Raw genomic sequence first — 17,481 nt, forward strand, 5'->3', positions numbered from 1 at the left:
TTAAAAATATTTTTATCCCTTCAACTCGGCTCCCCTCGAGATTAAATCCTGAGTGCGCCACTGATACTTCATATAATGGAACAGTTAAATAATAATTGGGCAATGAGAAGTTTGGTTTGCGACTGATGAGATAAATGAGTCCATTTACGTCACAAGTGAAATACACAGAAGGAGATGCGTCAAGGTGTTTTGCATACGTTTCATCGAGGATCTTATCATTTATTATTATCAGTTCGTAAAGAGATCTAATACAAAAACACACACAGTATTTATACGCATTCGACGATTTCGCTAATTGGTATAATATCCCCTGCCTATCCTAAATTATGAAGAGCTTGTTATACGTAGAGCTTCCTTCTGATAAAAAGTACCTCAGCACCGATATGTTTTCGCAGTCTCTGTGAAGAGACATTAAAGAAAATCGGTAGCATTTCTCATAGAGGAAGCAATGATTAGAATCATTTAGGTGCAATTATGTACACGAGTACCTGTCCAAGGCTACTGATATTTTGTACTGTATTCAGAATGTGGCGTCGAGGCTGTGAATATTCTTCTAATGCAAACTCTGGGCACAATCGATTTACCATACTTGCCGCCGAACTTTTAAGGGCTTTCATACGATGAAACCTGTCGAACACTAATCAATAATATCCACAATTTCTTGGTCCATAGGGACGATCACATTGCATTCGTCGAATTAAAATAAAATTAAAATGCTTCGACACGAAGTTCTTTACGAAGCACGACCACGAGAGCTCAAAGGGTGATCAGCTTAATAAATATCTGGGATAAATTACTGAATACAGTCGCATATTGCATACGAGTCCCGCAACCAAAAACCCCAACGTTTGCAACACATGGTTTTCCAGCGATTTTTACCTGCATTCCCTTAAAAAAAAATCGCAAGATAATACCAATTACATTCGCTTACAATTATTAGCCGTCGATTTCTCTCCTGTAGACTCACCTAGACTAACTAATCAATGGCTCGGTCCATTATAAATCACGTCAAGATGGCTGCTGAAGATCTATACAATTCCCTCACCCCTTGTGGGATCTTCCGCAGCCATGTTGCGCAAATAGATTCGCCTATCTCCTAACAATTCGAGATTCGTTTCTCTCGTCTCTAGCCCTAGCACTTTCCATCGAAAAGTGACCTGAGAATTACACTGTCCTTTCAAGCATCTGGATGATTTCTAGCCAGTCGAAGGAAGTACTTTTTAACGGTTAAAAGAGGCGCAGGCTCCTGGCAGAAAGATTGTAATCTTCGACGGGTATCTGCCATCGATTGTCCCAGTATTCGCTCTTGGTCCTGAATGCTAGATGCGCGCACATTGGCAGACGCGTTGCGCGCTCGCACCTCCTCGAAACTGACCAGTACAAGAAGTTCTGCGGGCACTTGTACAGATAGCCTTGCAGATTGTTCCTGGAGTCGCGTCTGCATTTGTAGAACGTATTGCTGCAGCCCTGCCTGTAAGGGTAGTGGCCCTCCCCTGGACAGAGCTGCCCAGTGGACACCTTCACCTGCAAGCAAATAGATGCCAATTAAGAAGATCCCCGTTAATTAAGCTTCGCTTTCTAAAATCAATTCTATAACTATTCTTATCTGAAATATACTTACAGGGGACACAGGGCCCTCCTCCAGTCTTCTATAAAATCTTCCACTAGCTTTGGGACCCGTACAAGCCTGACTGCTCTCAGATTCGGGCAAACATTGTATCTTCTTGTCATCGTAGACAGTGCCTTCTGGACAGCTCAGCACCAGCACCTTGATCTCCATGTTGCCTTGATTCGTACACTGGTAGAACAAGTTGCAATTTTTCGGATGTCTTCGGAAGCCAGTCGGGCAAACCAGAACTATTTGCTCGTCAGTCAAGTTCCCTACTGGACAAGGGGTTGCCTCGGGAGTTTCTGTGCTAGAAGTCGAATCTTCCGTCGTGGACGTGGCTACTTCTGTGTTCGCGGAGGAGGTTGTCTCAGTTGATTCCGTAGTCTGCTCGGAACTGGACTCTGTAGTGGTTTCAGCGGTTGCTTCAGACGTAAGCTCCGTCGTCGAAGAGTCCGTGGTTTGTTCAGACGTGGATTCTGCGGCATTCGTAGAAGTAGAATCTGTAGTGGCTTCGGACGTGGACTCTGTAGTCGCTGCGGAAGTGGACTCTGTAGTGGCTTCGGAGGTGGATTCCGTGGTGGCCTCAGTAGTGGACTCTGTAGTAGCTTGAGACGTGGATTCCGTGGTAGCTTCGGTAGTGGACTCTGTAGCAGCTTCGGACGTGGACTCTGTGGTGGCCTCAGTAGTGGACTCTGTGGTAGCTTGAGACGTGGATTCCGTGGTAGCATCAGTAGTGGACTCTGTGGTAGCTTGAGACGTGGATTCCGTAGTCAAAACAGTCGTGGACTCCGTAGTTGCTTCGGACGTAGACTCCGTAGTCGCTTCGGAAGTAGATTCGGTAGTCGCTTCGGAAGTAGATTCGGTGGTCGCTTCGGACGTAGACTCTGTGGTCGCTTCGGAAGTAGACTCCGTAGTCAATACAGTCGTGGATTCCGTGGTTGCTTCAGATGTAGATTCCGTAGTCGAGATCTGGGTGGTCGTGTCTTCCGCAGCCGTTGTCGCCGAGGAAGTAGATTCGGTCGTCCCTTCAGTATCTCTGGACTCGGTCGTGGACTCCGCGGTGCTTCCGCTGGTAACCGTGGTCTGTTCTGTCGTAGATTCACCGGAATCCTCGGTCGAACTGCTAGGAGCAGTAGTCGTAGGCATCGCGCAGTCTCTTGCTGGGTAAACCGACTCGGGATAATTGCACACGCTGATGCTGGGGTCGAATATGGTTCCAGGTGCGCAGTCGAAGTGGTAGACGTTGAATCCGTTCCCATTGTCCACGCAACGGTAGAATTTATCGCACTGCGTCGGATGTGGGTAGAAACCCTCCTGGTTACAGACTATTGTATTGTTGGGTCGCTTCGTGGTGCAATCTGGGACACTGGACTCGCTGGAAGATGTTGTGGTAGTTTCTGAAATTGTGTCCGCGGAAGTAGAACTCTCAGTGCTCGAGGATCCAGGTTGCTGAGTCGCTGACGGTGTAACAGAAGTGCTGGATGATGCACTCGATGTTGACGAGGGTTCAGCCCTTTCTGTCGATTGCGTGTTATCCGTGGTCGCTGCAGGAGTGGCGCCTGCAGTGGAACTGGTGACAGATGACGTTGAGTCCGTCGCAGGTGCACTTGTAGGCCCGTGATCGATTTCGTTACTTTCCGTTGAGCAGGAAGCCACCTGATCTATGTAATTGCAGGTCTGAAGAGACTGATCCCAAGCTGTGCCTGCTGGACAGTCGAAGTCGTATCTTAGCAGTCCATTGTCAGAAGGCACGCAACGATAGAATTTAGTGCAGTCGTTTGGATTCGGGAAGAAGCCTTCCTCTGTGCACTGAGACGTTCCAGAAGCTGGACTGCTTGTACTGGTGGCATCGCTTGCAGGGGAGTCTGTAACACCTGAAGATGTGGGTTCAGAAGTAATTGTACTTGCTTCATTTGTACTCGAAGATGAGGGCGTAGACGACGTGGAAGTGCTACTTGGTGCGATAGTTGATGCACTACTGGTGGATGTGGATGTTGTTGAACTGGTAGATGATGTGGTAGTTGCTGGACTGGTCGTTGATGCGGCAGTTGATGAGGAAGCAGTTGATGTGGATGATGTACTACTCGTTGAAGCTACAGTCGTTGGGCTAGTTGATGTGACAGTTGATGGGCGACCGGTTGTTGTGGATGACGATGGGCTGCTCGATGATGTGACAGTCGTTGAACTACTCGACGGTAATGTGCTTGATGCCACAGTCGTTTCAGCGGAAGACGAGTCTGGTTGGCTAGTGGTGCCATCAACCTCGTTACTAGATGGATCCTTAGAATCGGAAGAGCCGGGCGTGGTAGATCCACCTTTGCAATTTGGGACGGCAGATTCGTGATTACAGCTCTCGATACTTGAATCCCATGCAGTTCCAGCGCCGCACTCAAATTCGTATTTGGTAAATGTGGAGCCACTGCCGACGCAGCGGTAAAATTTACGACAGTTCTGTGGGTCGGGGAAAAATCCTTCCTGTGTGCAACCTGACGTTCCAGGAGAGGGACTGATTGTTGTCTGTGTGCTACTCGCAGGCGGTAAATAGGAGACGGATTCTGTGACATCTGCGGATGTGGCAGGTGAACTGGCTGTGCTTGTTTGAACTGTAGATGAGGAGGAAGATGTGCTCGGGCTTGTGGAACTGGTCGTTGTTAAAGTAGTCGATGATGCAGTAGTTGATGGACGAACAGTAGATGTGGATGCAGTTGAACTGCTTGATGACGTAACGGGTGTCGAACTAGTTGTTGACGTGGCAGTTGATGGGCGACTAGTTGATGTGGATGGTACTGAACTACTTGACGATGGCACTGATGACGATGCACTCGTGTCGGTTTGAGAAGTACCTGGTGGACCAGCAGTGACAACGATCTCGTTAGAAATTGGATCCTTCGAGTCTGAAGAACCAGACGACGTAGATCCACCTTTACAATTTGGAACAGCAGACTCATGATTACAACTTTCGATAGTAGAATCCCAAGCGGTTCCAGCACCGCATTCGAACTCGTATTTCGTGAATGAAGAACCACTCCCCACGCAGCGATAGAATTTACGACAATTCTGAGGATAGGGGTAGAACCCTTCTGCTGTGCAAGTTCCCGGCGCACCAGAAGGCCCAGGTGCTCCTGAAAAAGGTGTTACAACTATAACGTTAGTAATACTTTGAATATAGAGGAAGTGCGGTATATTTGGAATACCAGTTTGTTTAAGACGAATAATGTCTTGAGTCTCTTGAAGTTTGAAATCACTTTTTCCCTATATTTTTCGTCCTTTCAACGCCTTTAACAATTATAAATTTTCATTTTTTTTTAAATTTTACTAGTTTCCCTCCTGGTCAGAAGTATATTCTTCAAAATAAAAAAAGTTTCAGCCGAATCGGATAATAACTTTTGGAGATACAGATACCACCGATTTTGAGAACACTGTTTCGAGAAAAACGCGTTTAAAGTTTTACGTGAGTGCCGAGTGGCGTCATGACGGCCGGAAAAGTAAGCCGCTTTTACGATTTTTTTCAGAACTTATTTACAGTTTTCATAGAAAATTTTGATTAACTACGTTTAGTACAATGTCTTAAGAGACTATACAATAAAGTAATAGAAAAACATGCATAAAGTTTCTAATAATTAATCTTCTAGACCCCCTCCCCCCCCACGGTATTCCAAATTACCAACAGTATTCCAAATATGCTGCAGTTCCTCTATCAAACACTTGTAGTAACGAAAATACCTGAAGAATCGACAGCGGTGCCAGGAGTGCCAGGTGTACCAGGCTTACCAGGTGTACCAGGCGTACCAGGTGTACCAGGCGTGCCAGATGTACCTGGTGTACCAGGCGTACCAGGTGTACCAGGTGTGCCTGGTGTACCAGGTGTACCAGGTGTGCCCGGTGTACCAGGTGTACCAGGTGTGCCTGGTGTACCAGATGTACCAGGCTTACCAGGAGTACCAGGCGTACCAGGTGTACCAGGCGTGCCAGATGTACCTGGTGTACCAGGCGTACCAGGTGTACCAGGCGTGCCAGATGTACCTGGTGTACCAGGCGTACCAGGTGTACCAGGTGTGCCCGGTGTACCAGGTGTACCAGGTGTGCCCGGTGTACCAGGTGTACCAGGTGTGCCTGGTGTACCAGATGTACCAGGCTTACCAGGAGTACCAGGTGTACCAGGTGTGCCAGGCGTGCCAGATGTACCAGGTGTACCAGGTGTGCCAGGTGTACCAGGAGTACCAGGCGTACCAGGTGTACCAGGCGTGCCAGATGTACCTGGTGTACCAGGCGTACCTGGTGTACCAGGCGTACCAGGTGTACCAGGTGTGCCTGGTGTGCCAGGTGTACCTGGTGTACCAGGAGTGCTAGGGGTGCCAGGTGTACCAGGGGTTCCAGGTGTACTAGGGGTGCCAGGTGTGCCAGGTGTACCTGGTGTACCAGGTGTACCTGGTGTACCAGGAGTACCTGGTGTACCAGGAGTGCTAGGGGTGCCAGGAGTTCCAGGTGTACCAGGGGTGCCAGGTGTACCAGGCTTACCAGGAGTACCTGGTGTACCAGGCGTACCTGGTGTACCAGGCGTGCCAGGTGTACCAGGCGTACCAGGCGTACCAGGCGTACCAGGTGTACCTGGTGTACCAGGAGTGCTAGGGGTGCCAGGGGTGCCAGGTGTACCAGGGGTGCCAGATGTACCAGGGGTTCCAGGTGTACCAGGCGTACCAGAAGTACCAGGGGTGCCAGGTGTACCAGGCGTACCAGGCGTGCCAGGTGTACCAGGCGTTCCAGGTTGTCCATTAGGATCTCCTGCCTGTCCAGGACTGCCTGTATCACCATTCCATTGTCCGCCGTTATCTCCGCTACCACCATTCCATTGTCCTCCATTATCTCCTGTATCTCCATTCCATTGTCCACCGTTATCTCCGTTCCATTGTCCACCGTTCTCGCTACCGCCTGCACCAGGCTCTGAGCTTTCCTTACAGTCTTCTCGTTTTACCGCCCAAGCATGATTGCACCCCTGAATCTCTGGGTCCCACACAGTTCCAACCCCGCACGTGAACTCGTACTTTACGAACTTGCCGGAACCCTCGTCCACGCATCTGTAAAACTTCCTGCAGTCGTTCGGATCAGAGAGGAATCCCTCTCGACTACACTGAACTTGATTCTGGCCAGCATCCTCCAAGTGTCCATTAGTCGTTGGCGGACTTCTGGTAGTCGTCGAAGGACTCTTGGTGGTCGTCCGGTAAGTTGTTTGCGGTTGTCCGGTCGTGGTCGTAACCTGAGTGGAACTTGTGGGTGCTGGAGTGGTGCTCGTGGTTGTTGGCACCTCCGTTGTCCATTCCGTGGATGGCTGAGTTTGCGGCGAATCCGGGAGATTCGAATCGATCTCATTGTCCGATCCACCGCATTCTGGTCTTCCGCTGTCGTTGGGATGAGTACAGATATTGCCCCTTGGCTGCGAGAACACTGTGCCGGTGCCGCACTCGAATCGAAAGGTGGTCAGAGGGCTGCCGTTTCCCCAATCGACGCATCTGTAGTACACCCTACAGTCGCCAGGATCGGGATGATATCCTTCTTCCGTACAAACAAAAGGACTCTGCCTTGGTCTGTGAGGTTTGAAGAGATCAAGGTACGCTTGGAAATCTACAGACATTCACCAAACAAATGATACAAGATCCACGATTCCCCGCCTGGTGCATGGCGCTCGTGTTAGTCGAACGATAGCCGTTTGTTAAGGGGATGTAATAATATTTATTCTCCCGCGAAAAATCGACGGAGGCACGCCCATACAGAGATCCACTCCGCAGCAAACAGCAATTGCGAGGGATTTTTCCCTAGCAAGATATCCTTCGACGCGCCCAAGGCTGCGGGTCTCGCGTGAAACCAGTTTGACGGCAGCGGCAGCAACAACAACAGCAACAGGCCCCTGATGAAGCCGGAGGAGAGCAAAAATACTAGCAATGCCCCCATGAATATCAGTAAGCGTTTCACGCGGCCCATGAGCGGGGCTGTAAATGGACGTGTCAAGAAAACAGATTGCTCCGGCGCGCTCCTTAAAAAGACCCGCGTCGCGCGCCTTTCGCGTAAACCTAACCACGGCACCATGAATATTCCAGGGGGAATTTGACTTTGAGATTCGAATTAATATACAAAATCTCACCAGGCTCCGCGAACGTTGGCGAGCTCGACGCTATCAGGACGCCCAGTGTCCACAAGCCTGCCCACATGGTTCCAAACTGGCTCGTCTGCAAGCATAAGAAGCAGAGCGCGTTCAGCCCGAATATGTCTCGACTAATTAACTCGGATGATTCGGCGCGTCGAAATTTCTGGATTCCTAAACCGTGAATCAATAAAGACAGCCAACCGGTATCCGGTGGCCCACGATCGCTACTATCTTAACGGGATAATACAACGTGACGTAACCGGTGCCGTTTTCTGGGACGAGAGGCGTGGATTTCCTCAGTTGAGAATTTCGCATAAAAAGACCCCGAGATAAGCAGCCGCACAGTTACTCCTACGTCCTGGTTGGCCCGCGTCCAATCTTCCCCGACAGCCACGGCCAAAGGATTCCAACAGCCGTACACCCTGACCCTGCCTCGAATAATTCACGCGCCGAGCCGAAAACGGCTCAGGACCAAACGATTTCCCATTACGGGCGCGTCCCTGCGGACCTCGGTGGCCCCGATTTCTCAGATCGTCGCCTCGCCGCGCGATAGATTGCACGCGTGTCGGAATGAGCATTTGGATACGCGACCTATCGGTTTATCGGCGTGTACAGTTACGCTAGCGTCGATTTCCGACACGCCTTTAATGATCCGACTTGACGGGCTCTTTTCGCGAAACCGTAGATCAACGTCCCCGTGCGCGGAATAGGGAAGACGAATTCGACATGCACGGTGAATAAGAAACTCCGTGACCCGAGGCCTTTCGCGTCTCGCGGACGCTAATTCTTTCTGCCGAGGGAAATGATAGATGCGCGACGAGTGGAGTGTGTTTCGAGAGGATGCAGGCGGATCGACGGGAACGGTTTGCGATCGTGGAATCTAGCCGAGTGCAATTGCCAGTATCGATTTCTGCGCAGCCACCCTTCCCATGGAGGAATTCCTGACACGCTCGTTGACCCCTGTCAGAAAATATCATTCCACCCGTTTAATCTTATTGCTCATCTAAGACGATATCGCGCGAGGCCTGGTGCGAGTCCACAATTCCTGTGCTCTATCGAGATGGAGCGTGGAAAAAAGACCAGTCGAGAAACCCTCAACCCTGCACCTTGATTCGCAATCTACACCCACACGCGAGGGGCACGAACGCTTGACATTTCATAGGCGGGCGATCTACGGTCTCCTCCAGTTTTCTCTTAAAAAATCAGCGGCGACCTTTCGTTAACCCAAACAGTAGAGACACCTAAAGGTATTCAACGAAGCATTAAAAAGAACCCCTTTCTTCTAAAAAATTCTCACTGGCAAAATTCCTCCAACTAAAAGCTGACTACACAGTGCTATTCCTCTATTTCACACGGCGATCATCATCAGAACGGATTTACTGACTCGTTAGGCCCCAGGGCTCGTCTGGCGTCTAAACGAATCACCCTTGGGCCCATCGTCGGGGACATTAGGCCCCATAAAACTCGACATATTAATCATCCGGGGGAGGCTCGCGGTTCTATTGGTCTGTCAGGACCTCCGCCTATGCGCAATATGCAATACGCGTCGGGTGGATCCCGCTGCACCGGATCCAACGCCATAAATACCATCGCCGAGGCGACGGCAGCGATGCTGCGCAACCTCGTAACGAATTGCAGCGTGCGCGACCTACGACTGGTCGAGATGCACGTACATAGCCGTCGAAAGGAGGAACGATAAATCTGGGCGAGCAGGCGGCTGGAAAGGATCCGAATGGGCGCGGGTGAGAGCGCCAGGGAGGCGGGGCGAGGGGGGAGAGCTACTTGTTGAGAAGCTGAAGGGAGCTGGACCCACGGCTGTTTGCCATTACGATCCTTTCTCCTGCTAGGCCGTGCGAAAAGAGGATTGCATGAACAGTGACATAACTCGGGAATGCTGCTTCTCTGGGCCCTGACTCCAGCCGAGGGAAAGAGAGAGAGAGAGAGCGCGGTGACATAACTCGCGAGAGCAGAGTCAATGTCAGTGCCGGTGATCGTGACATTGGAGTGGATCGAGTCCCATTCAAACGGGGACAGGATTTATTCAATGAACAGCGCTCGTGTCTTTCGGTAAACCTGTAGCTGCCATTGTCAGGCTCCTGTTCGCTCCTGTTTGTTCCGCGCTTGATGGCTGATAATGGCTAACGAACCTTGTTTGCCGACAGACTTACGAGGCTGAATGGACTCGTGTTTGAACGCAGATAACGCGGAGAATCACGAGCGCAGGGTAATCAATTCTACATCAGAGACTCGAGGTGTAGTTCTCCGTGATTACCCTTCTGTTCTCGGATTCCCTTGTCCGAGGATCCTGTGGTGTCTTTAAATGGACACCGAGCGCGGATTCTTAGAAACTCTTTCTTGGAATAAAATTTTTCCAAATGAAACTTTCAGTAAGGATATCGAAATGGAGTGTTACGCAATGCAGAGGCGTCAGAGTTCTCCGTAGCTGTTGCATTATCACGATCCCGTCGCGTCCGATTTGAACCAGAGTAGGTAGGTCGCGGATTTTTTCGCGGCGAATCCACGCGAGGCTCGGCTCGTATGGGCCGAACGCGATTTGGGGGGAGCACCTTTCCCCGTTGAATGAAACATTTTGTACGGCGAAGGTTCAGGCCCCGTTCACACGCGGCTCGTTCCCTGAATACAAATCGATCTTATCCCGTGTGGACGGTGTTCCCGATTCGCCGACGATCGCGCGAAAAAACAGGAGAATACGCTTCGCGGGCTGCATTCTAAGCAGCTCGCGACTGCTCCAGAACAGACGAACGAAAGTCCCTTCTGGAATCCTCGCCCGCGAAATTCCTGGGGTCAGAATGATCCACAACGAGGCGAGAGGGAACCTTTTCTTTTACCTCGTCAGCAGAATCGTCTTCTAATTCTTGAAAGAATCTCATGCCATCTTTCAATGGTGCCCTTGGATGCAACTGGAAAATTGGGATTTTTTAAAGAAACCGAATGGTATTACAAAGCGATAATTTACCAGTGACAAGGCACTGACAGGTTTCTATAGACGTTTCGATAGAGACCATCGACGATCGACTGGAGCAAATGTTTAGCAGGCAAACACAAGTGTAAGTGAACATCCGAGATGCGACGTGGATGATTCAAAGGCGAGGTGGAACACCGTGGAGGTAATGACAAGTCATTAAGGAGTCGCACGACTTATTTGCAAACCGATTCAGACAGCCAAGCCGCCTGCTGCTGGCCGTTCGAGGAACGAGGGAACCTGAAGAAGCCTCGACGCATTCCAGGGACGAGATGCGTCGCGCATCTCGCGGTTTTCTCTAGCAATTAGCCCAGCCTCCGTGGACAGAAATATTTCTGGTACAAAAATACAGAGCCTGACGAATTAAGCACGCTTCAGTGGGCGTGCATTCTTTCGGTACATTTCTTTCGATAGACACTTCTTGGAAAGAGATTGAGAAACAGTCTCGATCCATTACGAAATTTGGAATATCCCCATTGAGAAATGGAATACGTATTCCAAGTTGTAAGAGAAATGCGAGTAGGGTTAATTAATTTGCGCGTGACGCGATATACAAATTTGAAGAAACCGCAGAACATTTTCAGTCTCGTCAATAATTACACGTTCGAGTACGCCTCAAACCTCGACTTCTCTCGACACCTGTGATTTAACGGTCCCAAGGTCCGAAGGCACCCGGAAATCAAGGAATTCGTTCTCTTGAGACAGCCATCGAAGTAACGATTTAATTAATGCCGCGTCTATCAGCGTCGAACAATCGTGAAGCCGGTTCGTCGACCCGAAGAACCACTTACTATGCCGAAGGGACCAGTTCATCATCTCGGAGATGAAATTAATGATCCTTCCTGTAAGCCGCGCCGAGTTGTTTGACTTTAATGCGATTAACGTGCTCGCGAGTCGCTCGGCTTACAGTTTGCCGCATATCGCAAGGTGAGCGCTCGGTTCAGCCGCATAAACTACGCCTTCCCTTCGCCAATTGCCCCCACTGTTTCCTCTTAATTCATTACCGCGAGAAAGAACGCAATTTCCCTTGAATACCTGAGAATATCCACAATTAAACACAGCGAAGATTATCGCCAAAGAGGAGGACAGAGCCGCGTAGCTGCGCGCTCGAAACGCGCGGCCTCGAATTAAAACTAATTGCCCATGGAATAGCTACCCTCGATTCAGCAAATCGGTGCGTACAGTTAGCCGCGGCGTCGCGAGAGGACGAGCCAACGTGGACCGGAGGAGCCACGGAGAAATTGTGAATGGTCCTTCGCAGCGTCTCGCGAAGTCATTTTCCATCGCTGTTTATCGTAATCGACGGTGACGCGCCTCGGGGATCGCGGAGAGGAGAGATGTGCTCGCGGGACTTTCGGACAAATTGCGCGAGGCTTCCTTGGCGATGATCGATCCCCGAGTTCTCGCGGCCACCAGGCTCGAGAACAAAGTGCAACCTCGACGGCCTCCAAGCAGCCAGTTAATCGAACCAGTTCCCGATCCGAACGCGAAATGACGACCAGCCCCTCGTCGAAACTATAAACGCGGCTCTGGAGAGGAATTCCAGGCTGGCAGTTAGGCTACGGGCATACCTGAGTCCCAGCCTGACGCTTATCGCAGCGGGAAATTCCACAAAACGTCGAGGAGGAGCACCGAGGCGAAGACGAGCCGCGCGAACTGGCTGGAATTGAAAGCGCGCGAAAACGAAAGTGCAGCGCGTCTATTCAATCAATTTGGCTGTCGAACGCCTGGGGGGTGGACGGGTAAATAGCAGGGGAGCTAATTGAAGGAGAGAATGCACCCAGTCGAAGGAATAATTTGCACGGATCCCGGTGCAGTGAACCGAGATTGTTATGATGGCATGCTCGCTGCAATAAGTGCAGCCTTGCCGCTCAAAGTGGCAAGGCCGTTTCTTCTCCCACCAATTCCGCCGCGTTTCCCTTCCCTTTCGTATTCTCGTTGATGCACACTGGCGCGGGTATAGCCGGGCTAATTGGACCACCGCTGGATGCATCGTTTGGGAGTCTGGCTGCACTCTAGTAGAGCGTCTGGCCAGGGACGGGTTCATTCTACTTGCTCTAGCTCCGGCACCTTTCTGGATTAAGGGGGGAGCCTGGTGTAGCGGATCGAAGAAATCGATTTTATTTTTTTGCATAAATCAATAGTTAAACATCACGACAATATGCTCCCAAAGCAGCAAAACGAAATTCGAAAAATTAAAGCGGATATAGCCGGTTTTGCTACGGAGCGCCAGGCTACCACAAAACTTGAAATGCGTTTTTCTCGAAACGACAGTTTTACACTTTGCGGGCGATGTAACTGAAAAAATATTCAACCAATCGACTTGGCCTTGTGCACGGATATTTGTGAACATTTTCTTCGTAGTACTAAGTTATTAGCATAACGATATTGTTTAAATAAATAACTTTTTTTTAGACATTTAAGGGAAAATTTCGTTGGAAACAGTGAACTTTTTATTCAAGAGGCCGCCATTTGTTCATTTTGCATCTTTTAAGTTTCAAATTCCTTCATTCTGTGCGCACACTCATAAACTAAAAGAAAATCGTTCGATTTTTGGCTTCAGATGAAACCGAAAGACGCTACGTTGCCCGCGGTGCAATAATTGCGTCGCCAACGGACTGGGCATAACTTTGTTATTTGCCGCTCTTTTTTAATAATTTTTTTTTTGTTATATACCTTAACCTGTTAATACAATATCCTGAAAGTTTCAGAAATATCTATCAAATACTTTCTTTAAAAAAAATTCCCGAAAAATGCCTCGATTTTCATTTAGTTACGCCAGGCTCCGCCCTTAATCGACGCGACTTCTGCGCTCACCGTTCGACGTTCGATGATCGCGTGGATGAGATTGTTTATATTATAGCCCCGCTGCGACTTTGCTCGAGAATTTTCGGCGTGGCAGGTTATTATAAGTCTGCAAGATTCGGCGTCACTGGATCAGCAGGGTCGACGATTTTCCTCGGTGCGCGAGGCAACTTTGCCCGTGTCCCTTCCCCGAGGTAATTGTATACTCGGCGGCTCGCAATTAAAGGGATACTTGTAAATTGCACGTGCAAGCCTTCCCACTCAGCCCGGCCGGGGCTGCGTCCTCTTCATTTTTCCATTATCTCCCTTATTCGCGACCGCGATCCTGCATCCAGCGCTAACCGTGGATTTATCATGCATCGCATGCGGGCTTGGTCCCGCCGAGGTTCAAGGTCCCCCTCCTCGGTGCACCACGCTTACGAGAACACGAGAAACCCCACCGGGGAATTAACGTCGACGCAAATAGAGCGTAATTACGCTAGGCCTCGCTCGTCGGCCTAAGTGGGCCTTATTTGGAACTATTAATAACGCATGGGCCAAACCGATCAGCCGCTTGATCGCTAGACGATGATTACTAGTGACAGAAAATTGAATTTCCTTCACCGGAACAGTCGAAGCTAGCGTTGCTCCGCATGCCGACGAGCTGACGATTGCGATTGATGGAAAAGAAACGTGCCTGCTCCGCAGTCCGCTGAACGATCGATTCGCTCGCTGATCGCGTTTCGGTGGAGGGGGTAATCAGCCAACAGGTGGACTGCTAGAGGATCGTTTAGCGGAGTGGTAATTGCAGCGAGAGTAATAACGAACGCGTTGTGTCATCGAGCGGACTCGTTCGTACAAGCAGAGTGCCATTAAATAATAGCGTGCGTCACTGCGGGATATTTTCTACTCCCGGAGAAGATCGTCGGGGGCTTTTTTGCCGCGCGATCTGGGATACGTCAAGGCTTCGTTAATAATCGCCCGTTGTTCTCGACAGACTCTCCCTAACGAGAAATCGTCACTCAGGCTTTCCCATTATCATCCGCTCCTTATTCCGTCGCACCTGCGCCCCACGTGCACGCGGGCGGAACGGAGGGCACCTATAAAAGGGCCCCGGGATTCGCGGCTATCCGGCAATGAAATAAATCCCTCGGCGCGTCAGAAAAACTGCACTCCCCCGGGCCGTTTGCCCGCGAACGAGTGGAATGTCCTTCGAGGATTCCCAGTTTTTATCCCCGGCCCGGGAAGAATGGCTCGTTAAAAGGAAGTGAAAAAGCGCCGCGCGCATCCGCGCCTTGTGCATAATGCATCTCGCCTATTGCACGTTACCCCACAGCTCTGTATCCCATTAACGAGTTACACGCGTATAATATTTCTGCATCGATTAATCGGCGAAACAACAGCCACGGCTAATCACGCCGGGCGCGTCCGCCCGGCGGAGATTACGCTTCTGAGACGAGGAAAGTCAGCGCCCGAAATTCCGCGGAAGGTAATTCGAACTTCTCTGATCAATCTCGGCGGCGCATTCCCCTAATCGCTGCCCGGCTCTATCTGTATTCCGAGAGGCGTCCAAGAGATTGCTGCGCCTCCAAAAATATTTGCCAGTGGCCTCGGGAAAGGGCTCCATTTATGGAGCACGAAGATCGTGACGAGGCAGCGCCGAGGACAAGCAGTTGCATCGCGTATGGCTCCAGTGCGATCGGTTCAATGCCAAGATCGACGTATCGATTCAACTCGCCCGAGCCGGAATGCCGATCCAAATACAGCCCGCGATTTTCGGCCGGCGCCCAGAACGCGACGGGAATCGGCAATCGCGCTGGGGACTTTCGGGCGGCCACACGTCCGTCGCCGACACGCTGTAACTTTTGTAAATCGTGTCCGCTAACCCGGTAAAACAGTTACGTGACGCTGGCGTTAGCGGCTGCTCGAAAGGATCGCGTCGGTGCTGGATTCTGCCAGGCGATCGTCGACGACCAGGCTCCTTCGATCGTTTCATTAACCCGAATCGCGCTCAAGGTTGCGCGACGAAGTCGCCGAGGCACTTGGGCCTGCCCCAAAGTAGCTATTCCCATTTGCAAAATTAACGCACACACGAGTGAATCACTGAACGATACAATGAATACTGCAGCTGCGGCCAATCGCAGAAAGTTGAAAGGCGTTTGGCAACCGCAGAATTTATCGAAAGTGATTCCATGATCCTGGTAACGAGCAGCGCGGTAACGAGTTCCGAGTTCTGCTTATCTCTGCTGGCTTCTATCGAACTGTAAGCGGTGTACTAATTAAGCGCGTGACGCGTCCAGGGAACTTAACGATGATATACACAAGGACTCGAGCCCGACGTGCGGCGTATCGCATTAATATCATATTTTGACGTCACTGTTACAGGATCATTACGATTCGCGAGAAAAAAAGGGGGAGAGACCCTCGAAAGTCCTCCAAATAAATTCGTCTATCCAACGTATCGTAATTACACAATCGATAACACGTCTCTCCGATTCTATGCTAATCCCTTTTCTACGGTCTCTCATTAACTTCGCACGAAGATATTTGAGAAGCTCTATTTCACAAGTATTTACCGAATGCACTCGAGAAAGGGGAAGCTGGGGTCTCAAAGAAATTCTGATCGCGATGATCGTCGAATTAGCAAGGGTTCGCAGTCGACGGGGGCGTCGCTCGTGAATTCTGAAAGAAATTAGCGAAGAGGAGAAGGAAACGACGGGCATGGATGCAGAGGGTACCACTCACCTTGTACGTAAGATCAGCGAACAGCTCTAAATCCCGTGCAACTCGTCTAGATCCTCTTCATCTCGTCCAGCCTTCGTTTCTAAACACCGTGGGGATCGACGATCCTCCGTGAGCCACGAGATCCTCGCAAGTGACGCGGTGCCGACGTTGCGTTTTCAGGAACTATTCTGTAAATCGGTTGCCGATCGCGGCACGTTCTCGAGAGGGAGTAAGTCCTGAGGACGCGGATGGCTCCTACTTATAAAGACTTGGCCAAGTCTTGGCTCTCCAATTGGCGTGGACGTGTGTGTGCGTGGAACCGTCTACGTGAGTCGGTACCCCCTGCACGTGCGTGCGTGTGCGTGGCCGCGTGTACACAAGAAGGAATCGTGGCTCCGTCCAGGTGGAAGGGGGCACAAACCGTGCCCCGATCGTTACACGCTCGATGCTGTTACACATTGCACGGAGGCAATGCCGAGCGGAGGAGCCGGTGCCGCTTCCAGAGTAAACGAAACCCACCTCCTCCTTCGCCCAGCCGCCTCTTTTTCGCCCGGTTATCAGCGCGCCTCAAAGTACACTGCGATCACCTTGGAATCAGATACCGGGAATGACATCTGTCAAAACACACGCGGCTCGCTTGATTTTTGCCTATTTACACTATCCTGATCGAAGAGACACCTTATCTCTCGCGTGATACGCAGTATCCTGCTCGTCGAACCAGAAATAATTGAAAATTTAGGTCAGAGATCGGTCACTTTCGCGGCCTCCAGAAGGCTCCCGAAGCCACGCATATTTTAAAGCAATCGAAGTCCCTGAACGCTAACGGTACCCCGGTATCGAACACAGAGAGACGGTCCTTTCGGTCCGGTGTTTATAAAATCGATACTCCTCGAGCGTTGTGGACCACAGATTTCTATGCAAAGCGAAACGACGCGGCTCCGACGCGTAGGTATTCCTTGTCGCCGTTTCCAGCAGCAAGAAAGAACCGACGACTTACACGATGTACACGCTGCGTTAATGTACGTACGACGGTACGGAACGGGTTTCATTAGTAGCTGTTACGCTTATTGCCATGAATCGAGTCCTCCGTGGAATGCTGCAGCTAGTCCTGGCCCTGTTCCCCATCCCATTATCACTGAAATCATCCTCGATCCTTGTTAGGACAGCGTCGCTGCAGCTCCGGTGAGATATATCGGTGTCTCCATCGCGAAGCATCGATTCCTTTATCGCGGGAAGCTGCTA

The 17,481-nt window shown here is 50.6% G+C and overlaps 1 protein-coding gene across 6 annotated transcripts; it reads right to left on the bottom strand.

The window, feature by feature from the left end:
• Nucleotides 1–198: 198 nt before the first annotated feature.
• Nucleotides 199–16,724, bottom strand: LOC143374988 (uncharacterized). Of its 6 annotated transcripts, none has more exons than XM_076823644.1 (6): nt 16,261–16,724; nt 7,746–7,830; nt 6,293–7,228; nt 6,233–6,256; nt 1,622–4,740; nt 199–1,524 (listed from the first exon to the last, which is right to left on the bottom strand). In XM_076823644.1, the coding sequence occupies exons 2-6, from the start codon at nt 7,810–7,812 to the stop codon at nt 1,228–1,230; spliced, it is 4,443 nt and encodes a 1,480-aa protein (XP_076679759.1). In that variant the 5' UTR covers nt 7,813–7,830; nt 16,261–16,724; the 3' UTR covers nt 199–1,227. The 6 variants fall into 6 exon arrangements, with proteins under 6 accessions (XP_076679759.1, XP_076679761.1, XP_076679760.1 ...); XM_076823646.1 differs by having other exon boundaries at nt 1,622–3,474; nt 4,453–4,740; nt 6,233–7,228; nt 16,261–16,720; XM_076823645.1 differs by having other exon boundaries at nt 1,622–3,483; nt 4,453–4,740; nt 6,233–7,228; nt 16,261–16,720.
• Nucleotides 16,725–17,481: the final 757 nt, after the last annotated feature.

Source organism: Andrena cerasifolii, chromosome 12, assembly GCF_050908995.1.
Source record: "Andrena cerasifolii isolate SP2316 chromosome 12, iyAndCera1_principal, whole genome shotgun sequence".
In the NCBI taxonomy this organism is placed as follows: Eukaryota; Metazoa; Arthropoda; class Insecta; order Hymenoptera; family Andrenidae; genus Andrena; species Andrena cerasifolii.